This window comes from Mirounga leonina, unplaced genomic scaffold (genome assembly GCF_011800145.1).
Source record: "Mirounga leonina isolate KUSES-001 unplaced genomic scaffold, KU_Mleo_1.0 Mir_167, whole genome shotgun sequence".
NCBI classification, from domain to species: domain Eukaryota; kingdom Metazoa; phylum Chordata; class Mammalia; order Carnivora; family Phocidae; genus Mirounga; species Mirounga leonina.
The window spans coordinates 3,795,791-3,818,061 of NW_023270422.1; the positions used below are offsets into that span (position 1 = coordinate 3,795,791).

Here is a 22,271-nt window from a genome sequence, read left to right on the forward strand (position 1 = left end):
TTGAGACTCAAAAACACAAACAGATTGAAAGTGAAAGGATGGAAAAGATACTCCATGCAAATAGTAACCAAAAGAAAGCTGGGGAAACTATACTGACATCAGACAAAATAGACTTTAAATCAAAAAAAAGTTACAAGAGACAGAGGACACTATATTAATAAAAGGTTCAATGCAGTAAGAAGACAGTTATTAACATTTATGCACCTAATGACAGACCATCAAAATATATAAAGCAAAAACTGACACAAATGAAGGAGAAATAGACAGTTCTACAATAATAGTTGGAGACTTCAGTACCCCTCTCACAATAATGGATAGAACAACCAGACAGAGGATAAGGAAGAAATAGAGGACCTGGACAACACAATAAACCAACTAGATCTGACAGACACATACAGAACACTCCCCCTAACAACAGAATATACATTCTTCTCCAGGGCACATGGGACATTTTCAAGGATAGAGCATATGTTAAACTATAAGTTAAGTCTCAATAGATTTTAAAGGATAGGTATTATACAAAGTATCCTCTCTGGCCACAGTGGGATGAAGTTAGAAATTAGTAACAAAAGGAAAACTGAAAAATTCACAAAACTGTGGAAATGAAATAGCACACTTTTAAAAAATCAATGGATCAAAGAAGAAATCGCCAGAGAGATTAGAAAATATTTAGAAATGAATGAAAATGAAAATACAATACAATATACCAAAACTATGGGACACAGTGGAAACAGTGCTAAGGTGAAATTTATTGCTGTAAACACTTACATTAAAAACAAGAAAGTTCAGTGATTAGTTGCACAATAAATGTTCCTGTTTTAAGAAAGGAAGGAATGAATGAACGAACCAACCAACAACCTAACTTTACAACTTAAGGAACTAGAAAAAGAAGAACAAACTAAACACAAAGCTAGCAGAAGAAAGGAAATAATAAAGATTAAAGCAGAGATAAACAAAATATAGAGACTAGAGAAACAATGGAGAAAAATCAATGAAACCAAAAATTGGTTCTTCAAAAATATCAACACAATTGACAAACCCTTAAGCTAGATAGACTAAGAAAAAAGACTCGAATTACTAAAATCATAAATGAAGGGGCGATCATTACTGCTGATTCTACAGAAATAAAGAGTTATGAGAGAATATCATGAACAATTACCATCAAATTGGATAGCCTTGGTAAAATGGACAAATTCCTAGAAATGCCAAGCCTAGCAAGACTAAATCAGAAAGAAAGAAAAAAATCTGACTAGACCAATAACTAGTAAAGATACTGAATTAGTAAGCATAAACTCTCCCTATAAAGAAAAGGCCTGATTCTGATGCCTCACTGGTGAATTCTTCCAAACATTTAAAAAAAACTATCAATCCTTCTCAAACATTTCCAAAAAATTGAAGAGGAGGGAATACTTCCTAACCCATTTTATGAGACCAGCATTACCCTGATACTAAAGCCAAACAAAGACACTACAAGGACAGAAATCTACAAACCAATACCCTTTACAAATACTGATTTTTTAAAAGATCTTTAACAAAATACTAGCAAACAGAATTCAGCAGTATATTAAAAGGATTATATACCCTGACCAAGTGGGATTTATTCCTGACTGCAAGGATGGTCCAACATATAAAAATTGATTAGTGTAATATGCCACATTAACAGAGTGAAGAAAAACCACCACAGGATTATTTCAATTGATGCTGAAAAAGCATTTGACAAAATTGAACACCCTTTCATGATAAAAACTTCAAACTAGGAGGAACTTCACAATAGAAGGAAACTACCTCGGGGCGCCTGGGTGGCTCAGTCGTTAAGCGTCTGCCTTCGGCTCAGGTCATGATCCCGGGGTCCTGGGATCCAGCCCTGCGTGGGGCTCCCTGCTCCGCAGGAAGCCTGCTTCTCCCTCTCACACTCCCCTTGCTTGTGTTCCCTCTCTCGCTGCCTCTCTCTCTGTCAAATAAATAAATAAAATCTTTAAAAAAAAAAAAAAGAAGGAAACTACCTCAACATAATAAAAGCCATATATGAAAAACCCACCTCAGAGGCGCCTGGGTGGCTCAGTCGTTAAGCATCTGCCTTCGGCTTAGGTCATGATCCTGGAGTCCTGGGATCGAGTCCCGCATCAGGCTCCCCACTCCGCGGGAAGCCTGCTTCTCCCTTTCCCACTCCCCCTGCTTGTGTTCCCTCTCTCGCTGTATATCTCTCTATCAAATAAATAAAATCTTTAAAGATAAAAAAAAAAAAGAAAAACCCACCTCAAACATCATACTCAGTGGTGAAAGACTGAAAGGATTTCCTCTAAGAAACAGGAACAAGGCAAGGATGCCTGCTTTCATCACTTCTGTTCAACATAGTACTGAAAATGCTAGTGAGAGCAATTTGGCAAGAAAAAGAAAGAAAGGGCAGCCAGAGTAGGAAAAAAAAAGGTAAAATTATCATCTTTACAGATGATACGATCTTATATGTACGGAAACCCTAAAAGATTCCACACACAAAAAAAACCTGTTAGAATAAATGAATTCGGTAAAGTAGCAAAATATAAAATCACACAAAAATCAGTTACATTTCTATACACAAACAATAAATCATCTGAAAAGGAAATTACAAAAGCAATTCCATTTATAATAGTATCAAAAAGAATAAAATACTTAGGAATTAACCAAGAAAGTGAAAAACTTGCTCACTAAAAACTACAAAACATTGATGAAAGAAATTAAAGAAGACTTAAATAAAGGGAAATACATCCTGTGTTCATGGATTGGAAGACTTAATATTGTTAAAATGTTTATACACTGCCCAAAGTGATCTACAGATTCAGTGCAATCCCTATCAAAATGCCAATGACATTTTTGCAAAAATAGAAGACAATCCATTCTCTTTTTTTAAGATTTTATTTATTTATTTGAGAGCATGAGTGGTGGGGAGGAGCAGAGGGAGAGGGAGAAGCAGTCTCCCCGCTGAGCAGGGAGCCAGACATGGGGCTTCATCCCAGGACTCTGGGATCATGACCTGCACCAAAGGCAGATGCTTAACCAATTCTACTTCTGATTCTATAAGCAAAAGAATTGAAAGGAGAAAAAAAAAGAATTGAAATCAGAGTTTCAAAGAGAGATACATCCATGTTCATAGCAGCAGTATTCACAATAGCTAAAATGGAAGCAACCCAAGTGTCCATCAGTGCATGAACAGCTAAGCAAAATGTGGGCTCTCCATACAATTGAATATTACTCAGCCTTAAAAATGGGAAATTCTGCAGTTGGCTACAACACTGACGAAACTTTAGGACCTTTTGCTAAGGGAAAAAAGCAATTACAAAAAAGGCAAATACTATATGATTCCATTTATATGGGATTCTTGAGTAGTCAAAATCATAAAGAAGGAAAATAGAATGGTAGTTGCCCGGGGCTGTAGGTAGGGGAGAATGGGAAATTATTGTAATGGTTACAGAATTTCAGTTTTACAAGATGAAGAGTTCTGGGGATGGAAGATGGTAATGGTTGCACGATGATGTAAATATTTAATACCACTGAACTGTACAGTTTAAAAATAAAGACACTAGGGGCACCTGCATGGCTCAGTTGGTTAAGTGTCAGGCTCTTGGTTTCGGCTCAGGTCAAAATCTCATGCGGTTGTGGGGTTGAGCCCCGTGTGGGGCTCCGCACTCAGTGGGGAATCTGCTTGAAGATTCTCTCCCTCTGCGCCTCCCCCCGCTCATGTGCTTGCTCACTCAAATAAATAAATAAATCTTAAAAAAATAAAGACAGGTGTGCCTGGGTGGCTCAGTCGGTTAAAGCGTCTGCCTTTGGCTCAGGTCATGATCCCGGGGTCCTGGGATCGAGCCCATGTCAGGCTCTCTGCTCAGCGGGGAGCCTGCTTCTCCCCCTGCTTGTGCTCTCTCTCAATCTCTCCCTGTCAAATAAATAAATAAAATCTTAAAAAAAAGGGGGGGTGCCTGGGTGGCTCAGTTGTTAAGCGTCTGCCTTCGGCTCAGGTCATGATCCTGGGGTCCTGGGATCAAGCCCCATGTCGGGCTCCCTGCTCAGTGAGGAGCCTGCTTTTCCCTCTGACAATCCCCCTTCTCATGTGCTCTCTCTCTCTCTCTTTCTCTCTCTTTCAAATAAATAAATAAAGTCTTAAAAAAAAAAGGGGGGGGTGCCTGGGTGGCTCAGTTGTTAAACATCTGCCTTCGGCTTAGGTCATGATCCCGGGGTCCTGGGATCGAGCCCCATGTCAGGCTCCCTGCTCAGCGGGGAGCCTGCTTCTCCCCCTGCTTGTGCTCTCTCTCAATCTCTCTCTGTCAAATAAATAAATAAAATCTTAAAAAACAAATACACTAAATATATTTTATGTCTGTTTTACTGCAATGGAAAAAAAAACTTTCCAGAAGAAAAAACACTTCTATATTAAGATATTTTTAGAACATTGATTTGATTTCTTATACACATGGAGTTTTTAGTGATTAAAATTCTTTAGTATTTTGATATACTTAATCACATTATATCAAGAACAATAGGAGCTGATCTTGGTTTTTACCTATAATTGGTATTTGGCCAGGCCAATTAAATATTATAGAGATACAATTAAATCACATAATGGATTTCTGTATCTTTCTTGATTGTGGAAATTATGTTGTTTTTATTTAGCAATTTCTCTTGGTGGGACAGTCCAAATAGATGGATCACTTTAATTTTGTGTTGACTTTCACTTTCCTAACCCATAACACTGCAGCAAGCTTACTTTGCAGAGAGAGTAAGTAAGAGGAAGTACTAAAAAAAACTCGGTTAGCATAATTTCTAATGTTCTCCTTACGTTTGCACAATGTGAATCCAGAACCATTCAAACCCTAAAACATTCTCCGTTTAAACCCTGTCCCAAAATATTACTAGGCAGAAGATAGCAGTGTTACAGTGTTAACATCAAAACTGGAATTTACTTTTCGAAATATAAATAAAGCTTGATTTAAACCTAAGGACAAAATGTCTTGATAAACATCAAAAATGAAGAGTTTTTATATTTCATCTTTTAAAAAGAATATAAAGGGACTATACATTTGAAAATTTTGGCATGCATCAAAAAAAAAATGAAATGTTGCCATTTGCAACGACATGGATGGAACTAGAGGGTATTATGCTAAGCGAAATAAGTCAATCAGAGAAAGACAAGTATCATATGGTCTCACTAATATGAAGAAGTTGAGAAACAAGACCGAGGGCCATAGGGGAAGGGAGGGAAAAATGAAACAAGATGAAACCGGAGAAGGAGACAAACCATAAGAGACTCTTAATCTCAGGAAACAAACTGAGGGTTGCTGGAGTGGAGGGGGGTGGGAGGGATGGGGTGGCTGGGTGATAGACATTGGGGAGGGTATGTGTTATGGTGAGCACTGTGAATTGTGTAAGACTGATGAATCACAGACCTGTACCTCTGAAACAAATAATACATTATATGTTAAAAAAAAAAAAAAAGATAGTAGGAAGGAAAAAATGAGGGGGAGGAAATCGGAGGGGGAGACGAACCATGAGAGACTGTGGACTCTGAGAAACAAACTGAGGGTTCTAGAGGGGAGGGGGGTGGGGTGTTGGGTTAGCCGGGTGATGGGTATTAAGGAGGGCACATATTGCATGGAGCACTGGGTGTTATACGCAAACAATGAATCATGGAACGCTACATCAAAAACTAATGATGTATGGTGACTAACATAACATAATAAAATAAAATTTAAAAAAAGGAAAAGAAAATTTTGGCATGACATGGGAGTCTTTTTGGACACACAGAACACATATTTTTACATATTTTACATCCCTGAGACTCTTTAATTGCAAAATTCTATGGCATGTAACATGAGGGCATTTGTATGTACAAAGCTGAGACTATAATTGTGTTTTTATGTATAAATTAAATGAACATTAAAAATACGAAATATTTTTTCTTTTTTCCTCACTATTTCTGTAGAAAAGTTTATCTTGCAGAGATTTTTCTATAACAATCCTCATAGTATCCCCAAAAGGACCTCCAATCTTAATCCTCTAATGAAATAAACATTTCATCTTTGAATGCATTGTTTGTCACAAGTGACAAAGGGTTTTCTGTTAGAAATTCAAAATCTAAGATTTTTATTTTGTAAAGAAAGTTCATTTCAGTTTGGTTCTTTTCATTTCTTTAGAGCCTCCAAAATTCTTGCCCATATCATCAACACCCCAGCCAGAGAGACGGCAGCCACCCCAGAGACGACATTCCATTGAAAAGGAAACACCCACTAATGTAAGACAGTTTCTGCCACCATCCAAGCAGAGCTCCCGATCTCTTGTAAGTAACTGGAAGACTTCGTAGTAACTTAAGTTTCAGTTAGAGGCCTGTTATCATTAGGTTTCTTGAGATGATGATTAGGAGAAAAAAAACTTCCAAACGTTAAAATGAACTTTAAACAGCTTTATTTCCTTTTAACATCTAAAGAAAACCCACTCTAACAGTAACCTAAATGAAATTTGATTTGACCATTCTTTGTTCATTTTAAAGTACTTTTTTTTTTCAGAAGACTTATCAGTGGTTGAAAATATGTATTATTATTAAAGAAATGCTTTCTTCTTTTTAAAGGGAATTAGTCTGCTTAAAAATTGTTGAAACTCATCAAAAAGTTAGCAGAGTCTGACTACGGTACACTATTTTATTGAGGCAGAGGTATGAGGGGAGAATTTTGATCCATTAGAAACCATTGTACATTGTTTTCAAGTATGTTTTATGATCTTGGAGCCAAAGCTGCTGTTTGCACTGGATGACAGTTTTGCTGTTTCCCCAAGACTTCAGGTTCGTCTAGTGGCTTTGATTCCCAGGACAGTAGGTCCCTGCCAGGAAGAATAACAGACCCTCTAACCAAAGGAGGTCTGCAAAGATTCTTCTGTAGTCCCACTAGACTTCACAAATATTTTCAGGCAAGACGAAGACTTCAATCAGTAATTCTACCAGCAACCTAATATCTAATGTTTTCTCAGGTGTTCATGAATAAAAAGCACTGGAATATGCTTACTCCATATTTTCAGCCATATTTTTAGGCTGTCTTGAATCATCAAGGGTTCAAATGAAGCAATAAGAGATGTCCCTCCCTCAAAGCAGAGGAAGATAGTGTAGTTACTGTGAAGATACCAAGTTTGAACAGAGCTTTATAGTGTTGAAATTTAATCTGTCATCTGTTCCCAAACAGTTCAATTAAAGAACTAGTGATTGTATGTATGTCAATTCCTGATAGAATTCCTCTAACTCCTAGATAATCACTGAAACATTGATTAAATATAGCCTCACCAGTGGTTTACCAGTAGAAAAACAGAACTCTAACCAGACAGGTTCAAATTTCAGAATCCAAAGACTTTTGTTAATGTGAACAACTTTTTGCTTTAGCAAACTATAGTTATTGTCACAGCTTAAAAGACTGTAAGAGATCACAAGTCCGATAATCAGGAGATTCTTCTCTTCACACAACTTTTCTCTTCGAAGCCAATTTATCATTCAGCTGTGCACCGGACCTTGTGATCACAGGACACCATTGTTAATGTTAAATTTTAAAATTATCAGTGTAGAGGAACTCTCAGATCAATTAAAAGAAATTTTAGCTCCTGAGAGAAGTTTTGAATAGAAGAGAAAAAATACCACAGAAGTAATAGAAGAAAGACCATCAGCCAACATCGAGGGCCCAGAAATGTATTCCTGACAAAGGGGAACTCCATGTGTGCTAGGTCAGGCTGTGAGTTATTTTTTGTGGAGAAGAAGAGCGAGATAAAACCAATCTGCAGGCCATCAAAAGGAATGAGATCTTGCCATTTGCAATGACGTGGATGGAACTGGAGGGTATCATGCTGAGCGAAATAAGTCAAACAGAGAAAGACATGTATCATATGACCTCACTGATATGAGGAATTCTTAATCTCAGGAAACAAACTGAGGGTTGCTGGAGTGGGGGATGGGGTGGGAGGAATGGGGTGACTGGGTGATAGACACTGGGAGGGTATGTGCTCTGGTAAGCGCTGTGAATTGTGCAAGACTTGAATCTCAGATCTGTACCTCTGAAACAAATAATGCCATATATGTTAAGAAAAAAAAAAAAGAAGAAGATAGCAGGAGGGGAAGAATGAAGGGGGGGGAATCAGAAGGGGAGACGAACCATGAGAAACAATGGACTCTGGAAAACAAACTGAGGGTTCTGGAGGGGAGGGGGGTGGGGGGATGCGTTAGCCTGGTGATGGGTATTAAAGAGGGCACGTTCTGCATGGAGCACTGGGTGTTATGCACAAACAATGAATCATGGAACACTACATCAAAAACTAAGGATGTAATGTATGGTGATTAACAAAACAATAAAAAAATTAAAGTTAAAAAAAAAAACCAGTCTGCAGTCACAGAGAAGAGTCTCAGTGAAAGGCAGTGGGAAAGCACTTCTGTTCAGCACTGGATGGCGTCCAGGTTCCACATGGAACCACAGCTCCCTCGAAGGGCCCAGCGCGCCAGCTGACACAAAGTAACATCCAGGTCAGAGTAGTGACCCTTCTTGCTAATAGCTTGGTTTGGGAAATCCATAAGGTCACACTCATCTTGCAGTAGTGCCCTCTAGCTTGGTAAGTATCATTTTTAAAAGTACGACAATTTAAAACTTTAACTATGTTTAAGAAAACAAGGAGTCATTGTGTATTTAGAACCCCTCCACTGAAAATGGCAGAAAGGTCTTCTTAGGTACTCGTTTTTATTTTTACTGTATCTCCCTCCATTTCCTTAGGATGTTTAAAACGTAATTTTTTTCATTATTTGGTCAAATGATTGAGGATGATTGCCCATCTAAGTGAAAGGCGACTTGTCTTCCAGCACCTTCCCAGGGGCCGGGGGGGGGGGGGGGGGGGGGGAAGTGCTGCTTGGTGCACGCCGCCACACCCTGCTTTCACAGGCCGGGGGCGGCCGTTCCCAGGACAGCCAAGTTAGGAGCATCTGCTGCGTGAACTCGAGAGTCTCTGGGAATGATTTCCTGGTGTGATTACTGATTTACGCCTATGGGAGCAGACGTGGTGTGGACACACACATGTGGAATCTACCGTTAACGTCCTCAGTGGTGGTGTTGTTTTGGTTTTCTTTCGTGCTCTGTAACCACTATTTGTAGGTCACTCATGTTCAGCATTATTTTCTCCTTTTCTTCTCCCCCTGCCATTTTCTTTTTCCCTTATCTGTTGTTCAGGTTCCTAGGATAACCAGTGTTTGGCCCAGGACGCCTTTCCGACCACCTTTTTCTACCATACAAACAGCCTCTCTGCTCAGCTCTCATCCTTTTGAAGCAGCCATGTGTGGGGTAGCAGGGGCTATGTATTATCTGTGTGAGAGAGCTTTTGCCAGCAGGTGGACGTCCTCAAAGGTTGGCCTCTTTCTGCTGGTTCTGGGAATTATTTCACTCTCTCTGTCTCTTTGACAGTGACACCGCCACTACTGCAGTCTGGACAATTAACAGCTTAGATGGGCACTTTGCTTCTGGTCGTTGATTCCAGTCTTTTGTAGGATGCATAGAGGACACCATGAGCTCAGCTGAAAGGAAAATGACCTTGAAAGGACAACAAACTCAAAATGCAGCATCACATTAGGGGGACCTGTGAGTGACCCAGTTATACAGCAGGAGGAATGCCGTCTCCTCTCCAAGTGCAGGGGGCACTCCCCGAGAGCCTGAGGGGCGCTCTCCTCCCCGGCCTTCCTGCCATCGCAACAGCATTTGCGCCCTCCCCCAGCTGACAGAGCAGCCTGCTGCCAGGCCACATAGCCACGGGGACCCCCCCACCCATGGAACCATATCATTCCCCATTTCCCCGCACACCCCACCGTGAGCTCCAAGGGGCTGTGCAACCCTAGGCTCAGAATCTCTCTGTTCCCCAGCATCTTTCATAAAGCTGTGTTGTATGGGTCAGTGTTAACGTGGTTTTTATGACAGCCCACTTCTCTGCAGAGATTTTAAGTTTTCCTTTTATTGATGTGGTTATTTTAAATATTTTAAATGTTATGCCTTTCATTATTTTTTAGATTTTCATACAGAATATATTTTTTAAAGAACGGATAATACCTGCTAAATCCCAGTGAAATCAGAAGGTCTCGAACTATGCCAAAAGCTTCCCCGGCCCCCAGAGTAGCGCGCACTGCCGAGGAGACTAGCGACTAGCGTTTGCCACTGCTCTGCTGTCCCGCCTCATACAGGCTCCTGGCTCTCCTAGGCCCTTCATTTACTAAACCTACCCTCGGCAAATGAACCAGCAGCTGGCTTCTTTGTTATTCTTTATTACCCATCTTGGTTTGGAGAAGAGACTCTGAATGTAAATGAAATCCATCAAATTCCTTTCTCTTCTTATGTCATGAAACAGAGGATAGATCTCTATTCTTTTTGCCATTTTAGATCTGGCCCTTTGGGTAGTACGTGGTCAGGTGCAGGGATGGCATTTTAACTCCTGTCACTGTTACTGCTATTACCGAAGATCTGCTGGCATTTTCATTTTTATTATCAATCCTCCCCAAACAGAGATCTCTGTATACTAAGGCTATACTATTACTGTAGGCAAAGAGTTCACTTTGAGTTTTAAAGTTGAACTCGAAAAAAGAGAAGAGTAATTAAACTTAACAGGTGCTATTTTAATTTAAATTTGCCTTGGGTTTATTAAAAACTCAAGAAAAAAATGGTGGTTTGGGATAATTTTCAAATATCTGCTACTTACAAAGTTTTTGCTCATTAAAAATACTATATAGAATATGCATATTCCCATTCTCTCTGTGGTTCAGAAACCAGAGTCTACATTATGCTCTATAATTTCTGTGCTCCCTTACTCTGACCCTTCTGAATGGTAAATGTAACCAGAATATTGAACAAAAACTCAGGGATTTTAGTGACATAATACAGAGTAAGTTCTAAAGGCTCATCTGCTCCTTTAGCATATTGGAATCTTTATTAAAACTCTTTCAGATTTAGCTTCCCTTTCCTAAGTTTAGGAGTGAGATGGAAGCACAGGGAAGCAAGGAGATTTTAGAGTCCATGTCTGGCTATGACCGAGTTCAGGGCGTGGGGAGGAGTGACCAAGCCCAGTGTAAAGCTCTCACTGTTAAAGTCCTGAGTGCTCCTCACATTTTGGAGCATTAGTATCTCAGCAAGATCTGTTGAGGCGAAGGCTTAATTTGGCTTGGGGGATGTTGAATTAGAATTTTTTTCTCAATTAAAAAAAATAAAAACTAATTCTAGTAAGTATTTATTATTTTCTTTCATGTTGCATTAAAGTTTTGTTGTCCTTGGGAAAGCACCAGAATTAAAACATTAGCATTTGACCTGATGGAAATTATTTTATTCAACAGTAATCTGCTTGAAAGTTTAAAAAAGAACAAGAACACACTCAAATACAGTTTCTTACTATGTCCTACAAAGTACTGGATTTGCATATGGTTCAAAGCAGTAAGTTGAAAGTATGCTTGACTAAGTCCATTGTGACTTAAGAATGAGAAGAGGGAAGTGTAGAGCCTGTCAAGTCTATTGTGTGTGCTAGGATATCCCTGCAAATAAAAAGGATTCCCATCTACCGGAAATGTTTACCAGCCCTAGTTGTAAAGTTCATTAAACTGGCACCATTTGCCTTCTTCCCACCTGCACAGCACCAAATCTCAGGGGGTGAGTATCTGGTTAGTTGCTAGATTCATACATTAGATTGTTCCCGCTCAGCAGTTTTGTCACATAGTTAGCTGTCAGAAAATGCACCGCAGTCACACTCATCACTAATGAATAAAAAAGACCATAGGAAAGCTGCTTATGAAATATGTTAAGGAAAAGCTGAGAAAAGCCATCATTCAGACGTGTGCAGCCAACAAAGCTTACCTCATGCACAATTTTAGTGGCCTAACCTTCACACAGGCAGTGCATTGTTCCCATTTGACACTAGGCTATTTTCTCAGGGTGGAGCAAAACAGAGTAGATACTGGACAAGCCAATTTAATCCTGTTATCTTTGAAAGCTTTTCCCATTGAAAGAGAAAATTATGTGATTGTGATTTTTTTAAAAAGTATTTTAGACATCTTAGAGCAAATGATATATAATCTTCCTGAACAGACTACCTTCCCACCCTCCAGATACTAAGCTCTTCCTCTTAAAAATTCAATTGCAGGATTTTTACCAAAACATTTTTAAGCAAATTTAACCTTCTTTCAGTCTGCCTGAACAGCAATGATTCTGTACTGATTGTTAGTAAGAAGCAGTTATTCAAACTACTTTTCTTAGTAAATGCTAATGTTTATCAAGTTTGCAACCTAGATTTGTTTTTGTTTTTCTGATTGAAAGACAGAACTGAATGTTAAAACTCCATAAACTGACTGCTTTCATAGTCATGTGCGTTCCCATTTGGCTTGTTTGATTCCAGAATGCCTGTGAGCAATGCTATTGTGTGTGTGTGGGAGTGAATTATAATGTGTTTGCACTGAGAACATTAAGTTTCAGTGTCCCTACACCACAATGGCCCCTGTGAAGCCTGGCAGGGTGAGAATGCATAAGACCATTCTGTCTTTCTCTTAGATCCACCAATCAAGTGCAGAGCTGGATGGGGAGCAGATGGGGGTGAGGCTCTTTTATTCAGTGGGATCAGTTACATCAACATCTTCCTCGGCTGTTTTTAGGGAAACCATTAGCATAAGACAGCCAACATAAATATTTATGGTGAAATTCTTAAGATTTTCTCCACGTCTTTCCAGTGCTGACTGTGTATTCTGCAGTTATTGAAAAGTAATAACAGAAGCCCAGACAACTGGGGGCAGCCTGTGGAGGTTGTCCCGGTGGTTCCGTGTTCCAGTTCCACTTGCGCCATTAGCGTTTTCCACCATGTGCTGATGTAACTTACCACTAAATAAAGCTTCTCAGTATAAATTACTAACCACATTCTCTTGGCTATTCTGGGTACCACAGACCAGTTTTCTAAATTGTACCAATGTTGATTTGCAGTTTATCTATTAGCATATAGTATAAAACACAACAGGAAGTGAGGTCTTGGCATAATCGTAAGAGCAAACTCACGTCAATTTGGTTTAGAACAAGAAAATTTTCTTCAAGATTTCAGTGCATAGATACATAGCTCTGCTTAATGGAATAGAAACTTGAGGCAAAATATGCACCCAGATGTGAGGAACTTTCCTTTCCTGGAAATTTCAATAGGCTATGTTTGACATGGTCCCCAGAAGTTTTCTGCCATCCGTTGTCTTGGTGTGATTAGAAATTTTGTGGTCCCCAGAGTAAGCCAGCTCTGTTCCTGTGTTCATTGGGAAACCTCTTTTCTTCTCTGAAGCTGCTAACCAGGTGTCTGATCTGAAGGGAAATTGTGCAGTGCCAGAAAAGTGGGGTGGGAGTTTCTTATTCATGTGGAATTTTGAATTTCAGGAGGAATTCTGCTATCCAGTGGAATGCCTCGCTCTCACTGTGGAGGAAGTGATGCATATTCGTCAGGTCCTGGTGAAGGCAGAGCTGGAAAAATACCAACAGTATAAAGATGTCTACACCGCCCTGAAAAAAGGAAAGGTAGAGCTATTTCAAGTTGGTTGATAAGCAGGGTTAGAAGAATGATCTGGTCTCCCGAGGGAGTGGTCGCTGGCAGCCAGATGGTATAGGACTTGTAGGGGATTTTAGGAGGTAAGAGGCTTATTCTCTAATACACAGTTCTGTTCTGCCTTGTTTACAAAAAAAAAAAAGTATTTTTGTTTCTCCCTGAGAAATCAAAAACTGGAAGACTTAAAACAACCATAGTAAATAATGGCATACCTTCACAAAACCATGTCTGCATTTTAAAGACTTACAAAGAAACTATATCTGAGAAAGAAACTGTCTTAGAACCTTCTTCAGATTGATTCCATGATGGTGAGCCTCTGAGAGCTATGGAATATTACTACCTTTTAAAAGTGGAATTATAAGTAAATAAAGAGTCAAATTATAATTATCACAGAGCCAAACTTGAGAACAGGGTTTCTGAAATCCCTTTTTCCTTCTGTCTGCTAACCTTCCCCATTATATAAATGTAAAGTGTATTTAGACGTGTAAATTAGGAAATTAACTGTTGGCAGTGCTTTTTTTCTCCCTTTAAATTTTTTTTTTTTTTTTTTTTAGCTCTGCTTTTGTTGCCGAACCAGGAGATTTTCCTTCTTCACCTGGTCTTATACCTGTCAGTTCTGTAAGAGGTAAGGTTTTTTGTATTTGATGACCATAGTCAAAGAAACACCGATCGCATTCGTACTTGAATCATTTTCCTACACAGGAACAATATTAGAGATTACCCACCCATTATCAAATTGTGCAGTGCTTGGGAGTTAATAATACTGATTTCTTCAAAAGAATAGAGCAAACAGTTACTTGGAATAAAACCTGGAAAATGCTTCTCTGCATGTATTTCTTTTACATAACTAAGATCACTCTAATAATCATATGTCCAGTTGGAACAGAAAAAAAGTAGATGTGATTGTCATGTGATCCCTGGTTAGACAAGTAAGAGAAGCCCAGACAGATATAAGTTGATCCTTTTACAGGAAACAGTGTAAGAATTAAGGTTTACAGATTGTCTTCTTGGTGATCCACAGTCGTATCAATTTGTCACATTCTGGTAGAAAAACCAGAGAGTTTTTGCAGTGTATTATAGAAATTCATAACCACACAGCCATTGGCTTCTCTGACTTTGCAGTCCATCTATGGTATCATGCTGAGTAACCTTTCTGATTTTGTATACAGGCCGGTGTGTTCACAGTGTTGCAAAAAGGTAAGCTAAGCTTGGTGAAATTATAATTTGTGTTAATTTTCAGTAGTCTACTCTTTAACAGTACTGCTCATTCTCGGTTTTATTTGGGATAATAGATGCGGCTGCCCTCCAAACCATACTCCACTCTTCCCATCTTTTCATTGGGACCTTCTGCCTTGCAAAGAGGGGAAAGTTGCATGAGGCCAGAAAAGCCTGCCACTGGCCACCATCGGCCACTCCGGAGCATTGCCAGGTGAGCAAGGGGCCTGGGACCTCAGAGCATCCTCTGTAAAAGAAGAATATTCCGTTTGAGGACTGCTGATGGGGTAGGGTTTGGGCTCAGCGTGGTTTGGGTGGCTGGGTGGTTGGTTTTAATAGAGTTTTGACTTGCACACAAGTCTCCAAAACTTCCTAAAGGTAACTTGACAAGGGACCGTGGCTAGCTGCTTGAAGCATACTTGAATGTCATCATTTTTTTTCTACTTTAGAAATAATTACTTTTGTGTGTCCTTTAAAAGTCTTTTTTTAAATTTAATTTAATTTTATTATGTTAGTCACCATACAGTACATCATTAGTTTTTGATGTAGTGTTCCATGATTCATTGTTTGCGTAGAACACCCAGTGCTCCATGCAGTTCGTGCCCTCCTCAATACCCACCACCAGGCTAACCCATCCTCCCACCCCCCTCCCCTCTAGAACCCTCAGTTTGTTTCTCAGAGTCCATCGTCTCTCATGGTTCATCTCCCCCTCCGATTTCCCCCCCCCTCCATTTTTCCCTTCCTTCTCCTAATGTCCTCCATGCTATTCCTTATGTTTTAGAATCAGCTTGTCTCTTCTACAAAAATTTCTTCTGGGATTTTGATTAGCAACGTATTGAATATAAGTATCAGTCTGGGGAAGAACTGACATCTTAACAATATCTAATCTTCCAATGCCTAAACACTATTTCCCCATTTATTTAATTTTTTTAAAAAATCATTAGTTTTTGATGTGGTGATCCACGATCCATTGTTTTCGTATAAACACCCAGTGCTCCATGCAGTACGTGCCCTTCTTAATACCCATCACCAGGCTAACCAATTCCCCTTCCCCCCTCCCCTCTAAAACCCTGTTTGTTTCTCAGGTCCATAGTCTCTTATGGTTCATCTCTCCCTCCGATTCCGCCCCCCTTCATTTTTCCCTTCCTTCTCCTAATGTCCTCCATGCTATTCCTTATGTTCCACAAATAAGTGAAACCATATGATAATTGACTTTCTCTGCTTGACTTATTTCACTTAGCATAATCTCCTCCAGTCCCATCCATGTTGATGTAAAAGTTGGGTATTCATCCTTTCTGATGGCTGAGTACTATTCCATTGTACATATGGACCACATCTTCTTTATCCATTCATCTGTTGAAGGGCATCTCGGCTCTTTCCACAGTTTGGCTATTGCAGACATTGCTGCTGTGAACATTCGGGTGCATCTGGCCCTTCTTTTCACTACATCTGTGTCGTTTTTAAAGCTGACCTTGTTTTCAGTGGAGTTGCAAACTTGCACGTAACAGTCTAATCTTTCTTCTTTAGTTTTGAAAGCATATCTGTTTAGTTCTAGGTTTCCAATGGTCTGCCATCACTTTGGCTTATCTTCCTCTTGTAAATATGGCAGAAATAAAGCTTTATGCCAAAAGCTTTATGGCAGTTAAAAAAACAGTTGCCTGGGGCGCCTGGGTGGCTCAGTTGGTTAAGCAACTGCCTTCGGCTCAGGTCATGATCCCGGAGTCCTGGGATCGAGTCCCACATCGGGCTCCCCACTCAGCGGGGAGCCTGCTTCTCCCTCTGACCCTCTCCCCTCTCATGCTGTTTCTCTGTCTCTCTCTCTTTGTCTCAAATAAGTAAATAAAATCTTTAAAAAAAAAAACAGTTGCCTGAATATCAGTCCCTCTGCATTTAACGCAGAGTAAGGTTACCGTCGGTCCTTAAGGAAGGACAGGAGGTCACGCCAGCTTGGCTCACACACTCACAGGGCTGAAAAGGTCGGAGTTTTACACACCAGCCTCCCCCGGTTGGGGAGGGAGCCCAGCACTGGTGCTGGGGGCTTGCAGTGCTACTCCTGCGCACCGTGGCTGTGGGCAGTGAGCCAAGGAAGCCGTGAACCCCACTGGTGACTTGTGCCCGGCACTGCGCCATGATAACCTCTGACTGTGGATTGTCACCTGTGAGCTCAAGGCTGTGGGGCATGTTGTGGTTCCTTTCTGTACCTACTCTAAACTTATATTCCTGTTTGGTTTCACTAAAGTAGTCCATGAATAGATGATTCCTAGTTATTTCAAAAAATTACCCAAAACATTTATTACAATGTTGATCTCGTTAACTCCAGCTCTCTGGAATCCAAATAATTAGTCACCCAAATAGAATTGTCGGGAGAGGGGAAGGTATATTTGATAAATGCAAAAATGCTGAGGAAGCTGGTCTGAAGATAACTTTCCAGGATTAAGACCAATTGACTTCAGTTTACTATAGTCTGCCCTCCTCTCTACAGTTATCTCATGTTCACCAACTCTGACGCGGGATCCTTGGAGAAAGAACTTGAAGTCCCTTCTGAATTATCAATAGGACATTAGCAACATGTACTTTGATTTGTTTTTGTTGTTAAAGTCTACTGTAGATCATGTATGGTATTCAGGTGAATAAATATGCTTTTTTCCCCAAAAATTCTGGAAGGGACACTAAGAGTTTTCAGGATTATTACTTCATTTTTTCTTCCATATTACTATTTCTTACTAAAACATGTTTCCTTTTTTTAAAAAAATATTTTGGGGCGTCTGGGTGGCTCAGTTGGTTAAGTGACTGCCTTCGGCTCAGGTCATGATCCTGGAGTCCTGGGATCGAGTCCCACATCGGGCTCCCTGCTCAGCAGGGAGTCTGTTTCTCCCTCTGACCCTCCCCCCCTCTCATGTTCTCTCTATCTCATTCTCTCTCGCAAATAAATAAATAAAATTTAAAAAATATATTTTGAATTTTATTTCCAATTAGAAATTCTTCCTTTGGGAGAACATGAGATGACTCGCCCATTCCATAATGTTTTGGCAACAGATTTACTTTTTCTGCATGTATTTTCTTAGTATTGCAGTAGAACTGTAAGTAACAGTATTCTAAACGTTTTGTTTTGTTCCAGGTTCCCGTCCAAATCTAAGTCTGTGGACAAATCCGATGAAGAACTACAGTTTCCCAAAGAGCTGATGGAGGACTGGAGTACTATGGAGGTGTGTGTAGACTGCAAAAAGTTTATTTCGGAAATCATCAGTTCGAGCCGGCGCAGCCTGGTGTTGGCCAACAAAAGAGCCCGCTTAAAAAGGAAAACACAGTCCTTCTACATGTCCTCCCCAGGCGCCTCGGAATACTGCCCTTCAGAGAGGACTATCAATGAAATCTGAACCCGTGCCTTTCAGTTGCTTTGTGTTCCGAGTCGGCACTAGCGCGGGAGAACACTGAGCTGGGCTGTCTCTCCTTGCCGTGGTCTTAGTTAATAGGCTTGAATTTGCATTAGATCAGGTTTTTCCGCATCACGTTGTTCCACAGACTCAATGCTGTGTTCATCTCGATTGATGGTACGTGACAGGTCAGCCAGTTGCTCGTCTGCACCAAGAGAGAACAATAGTTTGAAACTTGCTTGTGTGTGTGTGTGTGGAGTTGGAGGCCAGAGACTTTTTCCTTAGTTCAGTTCCTTACTGTTCCTCAGATCATTTCCTGACTAAGGCAAAAAGCTTCTCCCGAGAGAAATCGGCCTCACAACGGTGTCGATGTTCACACAGTTCTAAGCAGTAAGTCATATTGGCATCTCCACCCGACAGTGTCCCTACCTAATGGACACAGTGGCCGGGCCCTGCCACATACCAGGTCCCGGGGTCGCCGGGCCAGGCTGTGTATCTGCTCACCGCACAAAACCTGGAAGGATTTGCTCCTATCAAACTGATTTTAAATTATTGTTGCTCTGCGGAGGGACTTCATGCCTGCATTCTAGTACAGAACATCTGGGTAAGCTGTACACCCCAGTGGGGGACCATTTCCTCTGAGCCGCTGTGTTTGCCCTGGTGCCACGGATCAGTGTCTCCTGAGTGGGTGACAGGTTTTCATTCCCTATCTTGAATGTATTATGGTTACCTGTGGTTTTGTAACAGAGGTCTAAGAATTAAAGTTTGTGGGAGTTTCAGGACAAAAGAAGGCTAAAAGTTTGTCAAGAAGTCGAGTGTATTTTGGTTAACTGTGAGAAGGGTTGTGACAGCGTAGGGTGCCGGCCATTGCCACACTTCGGGGAATGAGCTGGAGCTCATCCGTTTTCAACTACACTTTTCATAACTTTATAGTCTTAGCCATCACAACTAAATTAAGCCACAATTTGGTACCTAAGGTCTCAAACTGAAATTTATTTATTTTTATAAATGAATTTTAAGGGGAAAAAACATTGTCTAGTTCTTTTAAAATTACAAGAAAATTAACCTGCTGATCGACTTTTTGGATGCTTTTTGCACAAGTTTTCCTTGCAAACGACTGGAGTGAGTAGGGTGGGTTTTTGGTGGAGGTAGGTTGGAGGGTAGCAGTGTACCCCTGAAATTTCTCAGCTTGTTTGTCCCATGCTAGGAGCTGTCCTTTGTTATTTTAGTTATGCTTAGAAATGACCAACCAATCAAATTGCCATTGATGTTTGGAAAATTGGTTAATGCACATGCACAAGAGTTTCCTAAAAGCTATAGGACACATCTGTAGTCAGCACTGCAACAACACCATTTAATAAAAGGCATGGCAGTCACATTTCATTCCACATCCAAGCATAGTAACATTTTTATATTAGATTAACAGTAATACCTCAAAACTGCTCTGGTAGTAGTTTTTAATGGATTGAAATTTACAATTTAGTAAATGGCTTAAAATTACTTATACTTATGAAATAAACTTTACCAATTGACTAAAATAATGCATGTTAACAGTTCGTCTGTATTTGCATGTAAACATGAGCCACCAGAGAACCCTTCTTCATTTTGCACATGTTTAAATTATTTTAAAGACTCTCCTGTAAGAGATTTAAACATTATATGGGGTGAATCTCATTTATAAAATTTTCCAAGGGACTATTTGGACTCTATACCCCAGATGGTTTGGTGGAAGCCACACACCCTTTGAGGGCCCAAGGTTTGGGCCTCGAAATGACTCCCGGGAGAGGCACTGGTATTTGTGTAGGTACATAGACATGACCCACGATAGTAGGCTTTTTTAAATAATGACTAGTACTGCTATTACTAAAACATAAGAAACTAAGCCCCTAAAATGAGAGTTTCATTCACATTCACAAGGCAGATACCTAGCCCATCTCAATCTTTGGCTTCACTCCTTCAGGTTTATGATGCTGTCTAGGCTGATTAGGGCATTATGATCACTCTTACCAGAGCATTAGAATGTGAATCCTTCAGCAGCATTAACGAGGTTTGTCAAGTGGGTGGGAGGTCTACATGAGACAGTTCGCAGTGTGAGAGGAAGACACGTGACACGGTTAAAAGTGTAGAAATCGAATTAGCATCACTTTTTATTGCCAAAACAATTTCTTACAATTTCTCCCATATCCATGACATGTACCCAACACCTCAACTAAATTAGGTAATTCCCAGAGAGTAATTCACTAACAGCTTATGGAGCATGGTTTTACCCTTGTAACCTTAGTCTGAATTTAGGCCTCTCTTCCTCTTCTTAATACTAAAATGACATGCCTTCACAGTATTCCTTTTTTTCCTGGTTTCCGGCTATTCAGGATTTACACGTGATCCAACAACACCAGATCGGCTAGCTGGTCAGAAGGAGATGTGTCTGAGAGCTCACGTGCACACCTGAGCAGAGCCCTTGGCGCATCCTCCAGTACCTGCCCCTTTTGTCCCAGACTTCATGAGCTTGCCCTGCTGGGAGAGCATTCCTTCCCCACAGCTTACCTTTCTACCAGTGTCAGAGTAGATAAGAATGCTTGTAAATACTGTAATATATTTATTAATATTTGAAAGGCATTCATTCAGTGGACAATGGGAATTAACTCTCCCAGGACAAGTAAAAATGAAATAATTGATATGTACATTGACCTAACAGTCTTACTAGATTTCGCCCATCTTAAGTCTTTCAAATTAAACCAGAAGGTTGTTATGTAGGAGTTTTAAAAATGATCTTACCTTTGAAGAGATGATGTGATTAGCACCGTGAACTCATACCATGAATTTTTTAAGGCTTTTATTTTTCTAACTGTATTAATAAATATAGCAGTTGGATTTTCGGGGTCACATAGGAGACATGAAAGTTTTCAATTATGTTGCTATTTGCTAAAGCAAAATGGCAGAAAATTTTGTTCATGCCGGACTGTTCGAAGAGCCATGGAGAAATGTGTACACTGACTGGACTTTGACCTGGCTTCCTGTGTGTATGAAAGTCAAGGTATCGCTGGCATTCAGGGTGACTTGACGGTACTAAACGTTTTCCATTCAAGTCTTTTATTTTAAAATTTAGGGAAAAATAAAATGGCTTTCCATCATAACTTCTGTGTGGAGTTCCTATTGTACAATGGTGTTGTCTTTTGGTAACTAGCCGTCAGAAGCCACCTAGGTTAGGAAGGCAAGAGACTTGCATCATCAGAAGTTACGATCCGGTTGAGATCGACACTCTGACAAGGACCACACTAGAAAAATTTTAAAAAGGGGCACCTGGGTGGCTCACTCCAGTTAAGTGTTCAACTCTTGAGTTCAGCTCAGGTCATGATATCAGGGTCGTAGGATCAAGCCCCACGTCAGGCTCTGTGCTCAGCGGGGAGTCTGCTGGAGAGTCCCTCCCTCTGCCCCTCCCCCAGCTTGTGCTCTCTCTCTTTAACTAATAAATTTTTTTTAAAAAAGGTAAAGAAAAACTTTTCATTTATAACAAAAAAAAGAATAAAAAAAATTTTTAATGGGGCCACTGACATAACTCTGCTGTGTTACCAAGAAGCCATAACTTCCTCTCGTACCCTCAACAGTGTAGGAGATTAAAATTCTGTAATGTTTCATCATATAAGAAGTCACATGAGTGGAGACAAATTATGTATAGAAAAATAAAGCTTCTATGTATTTTTTCTAAACAGAATTCCTCAAGGGATATATTCCTAAAATGTCCCATAAAAAAATTTCCTATTGTAGCACATAACTGCTTGAGGAGAAAATTAGATTAAACCCACAGTGAGCTTAAGGAAGTTCTTATGTTTCTGTTAACTAAATATAGCATCATTTAAGATATTTATGTATCATAAATATTACCTGATACTGAGTTTGATACTCATTTACACAAGCTAAATTTGTCGGGCATATTTGAGGGTCTCCTTGCACTGAAGTGTCCCTGTGAGGTATATATAACAAGACATTTGTGTGTGTGTCCGGCTCATGATCCAGTGTTCACTGACTTGCTCAGTGCAAGTCAGAGTCCTTGCCTCGTGCCTCCTGGACGCCCGCGGTACAGAAAACTGGGACACCACAAAGAGGAAA

General features: G+C 40.1%; 1 protein-coding gene across 2 annotated transcripts in view; it reads left to right on the forward strand.

Moving 5' to 3' along the window:
• SPIRE1 (spire type actin nucleation factor 1) overlaps positions 1 to 21,298 on the forward strand; it is a 204,719-nt gene extending 183,421 nt beyond the window's left edge. The window contains exons 11-17 of one of the 2 annotated variants that reach the window (XM_035013854.1): positions 6,165 to 6,307; positions 9,213 to 9,386; positions 13,410 to 13,547; positions 14,130 to 14,200; positions 14,745 to 14,772; positions 14,868 to 15,004; positions 17,909 to 21,298. In XM_035013854.1, coding sequence (XP_034869745.1) covers positions 6,165 to 6,307; positions 9,213 to 9,386; positions 13,410 to 13,547; positions 14,130 to 14,200; positions 14,745 to 14,772; positions 14,868 to 15,004; positions 17,909 to 18,167 — 950 coding nt within the window. In that variant the 3' untranslated portion in view covers positions 18,168 to 21,298. The remainder of the gene's footprint in view (positions 1 to 6,164; positions 6,308 to 9,212; positions 9,387 to 13,409; positions 13,548 to 14,129; positions 14,201 to 14,744; positions 14,773 to 14,867; positions 15,005 to 17,908) is intronic. The other variant, XM_035013855.1, reaches the window with a different exon arrangement.
• Positions 21,299 to 22,271: the final 973 nt, after the last annotated feature.